We start from the raw sequence: 1580 nt of genomic DNA on the forward strand, positions 1-1580 counted from the left end.
TCACTCACAATAGCACTTGGCACTCCATGTAACCTGACCACTTCTCTCATCAACAATTTCGCCACGTCTTCCGTTGATGCACTTTGTCGGGTAGGAATGAAATGCGCCATCTTAGTTAACCTGCACACGACGGTTAGAATTTCATTCCATCCGTCTTTGGTCTTGGGTAACCCTACAATCAAATCCATGGCAATCTCTTCCCATGGTGCTTCCGGTATAAGTAGGGGTTGTAACAAACCCCCTACACAAAGATGAGAGGACTTCCCCTTTGCACATTGTACGCATGACTTCACAAACCCCTCTATGTCATGGTCGATCCTAGGCCACCAGAAGATATGGAGAATAGCTGCTCGTGCCCTCTCGAACCCGGATGTCCCGTAAGTGTATGGTCATGGAAATGGGTACACACCTCTTTACGTAATTCATTTCCCGGCACACAGATTCGCCAACCAGCCCTTGTAGAAACCCACAACTAATGGTTTTTCCATCTGTATTCACGCTTTTCCAAATTCAGTCCCTTATCGCCCTGCTCCCCTTCTTGATGTCTCTCACAGGCCTTTACTTTCTCCTTGAAATCTTTACACTTGGTGTATCGTTCGGACCATCTTGCTTCTTCTGTTACTAACCTAACTCCTCTCTTCTTCGTTTGCACAATAGCCCCAATAAAATCGGGTCGCCTGCTCAGAGCATCCGCGACTGCGTTTTGCTTCCCAGGTTTATATACTACTTCGATGTCAAAGTCTGCGAGTTTCTCCAGCCAATACCCCAATCTAGGCGTCACATTATTCTGAGTCAACATTTTCCCTAATGGTGCGTGGTCGGTTTTCACTCGTACTTTCTTTGTACCCATTAGTTGTTTCCATTTCATCAACGCGTAAACAATGGAAAGTAATTCTGACTCATACGCAGGTATGAATTGTTCCCTCACCCCTAACTTCTTAGACTCAAAAGCAATGGGTTGCCCCTCTTGCTCTAACACGGCCCCAGTGGCATACTTTGATGCGTCAGTCTTAATCGTCAATTCCTTGTCTGGGTCATATATCTTAAGTAGGGTCACTGTCGCTAGGGTATCCTTTAACCTCTGCACCGCTTCTGTGTGCACTGGCCACCATGTCATATCACTTTCCTCACGCAGCAGTCCATATAATGGGTGAGCCCATCTGTTAAAGTTAGGTATTAAACGTCTATAATACCCCACCATTCCGAGAAAGCCACGTAGTTGCTTACGGTAGAGTAATTCCGTAGGCCACTGCTGAATTGCTTCAACCTTCTCGGGATCAGGGCCCACTCCGCCGGGCTCAATGACGAATCCCAGATACTGGACTTTCTGCGTTACGAGTTCACACTTGGACAACCCTACGAACAATCTTGCATCACGCCTTCTCTGTAGCACCACTTTAAGGTGGGCATAGTGTAACTCCTTCGTCTTCAAATACACCAGGACATCATCTAAATAAACAACCACATATTCGTCAAGTTCCCTCGTAAAAGTATTCTGCATCACACCCTGGAAGGTCGAAGGCGCCCCAGCTAACCCAAACGGCATCACGCGGAATCGAAATGTACCATATCGTGTACGG

General features: G+C 46.8%; 1 protein-coding gene across 1 annotated transcript in view; it reads right to left on the minus strand.

Moving 5' to 3' along the window:
- Positions 1 to 472: 472 nt before the first annotated feature.
- Positions 473 to 1580, minus strand: part of CSUI_007246 (retrotransposon ty3-gypsy subclass) — a gene marked incomplete at both ends in the record, with an annotated part of 2533 nt that continues 1425 nt past the window's right edge. The window contains one exon of the mRNA XM_068067395.1: positions 473 to 1530. Within this exon, the coding sequence (XP_067920629.1) occupies positions 473 to 1530 (1058 nt within the window). The remainder of the gene's footprint in view (positions 1531 to 1580) is intronic.

Source organism: Cystoisospora suis (assembly GCF_002600585.1).
Source record: "Cystoisospora suis strain Wien I chromosome Unknown contig_3777, whole genome shotgun sequence".
NCBI classification, from domain to species: domain Eukaryota; phylum Apicomplexa; class Conoidasida; order Eucoccidiorida; family Sarcocystidae; genus Cystoisospora; species Cystoisospora suis.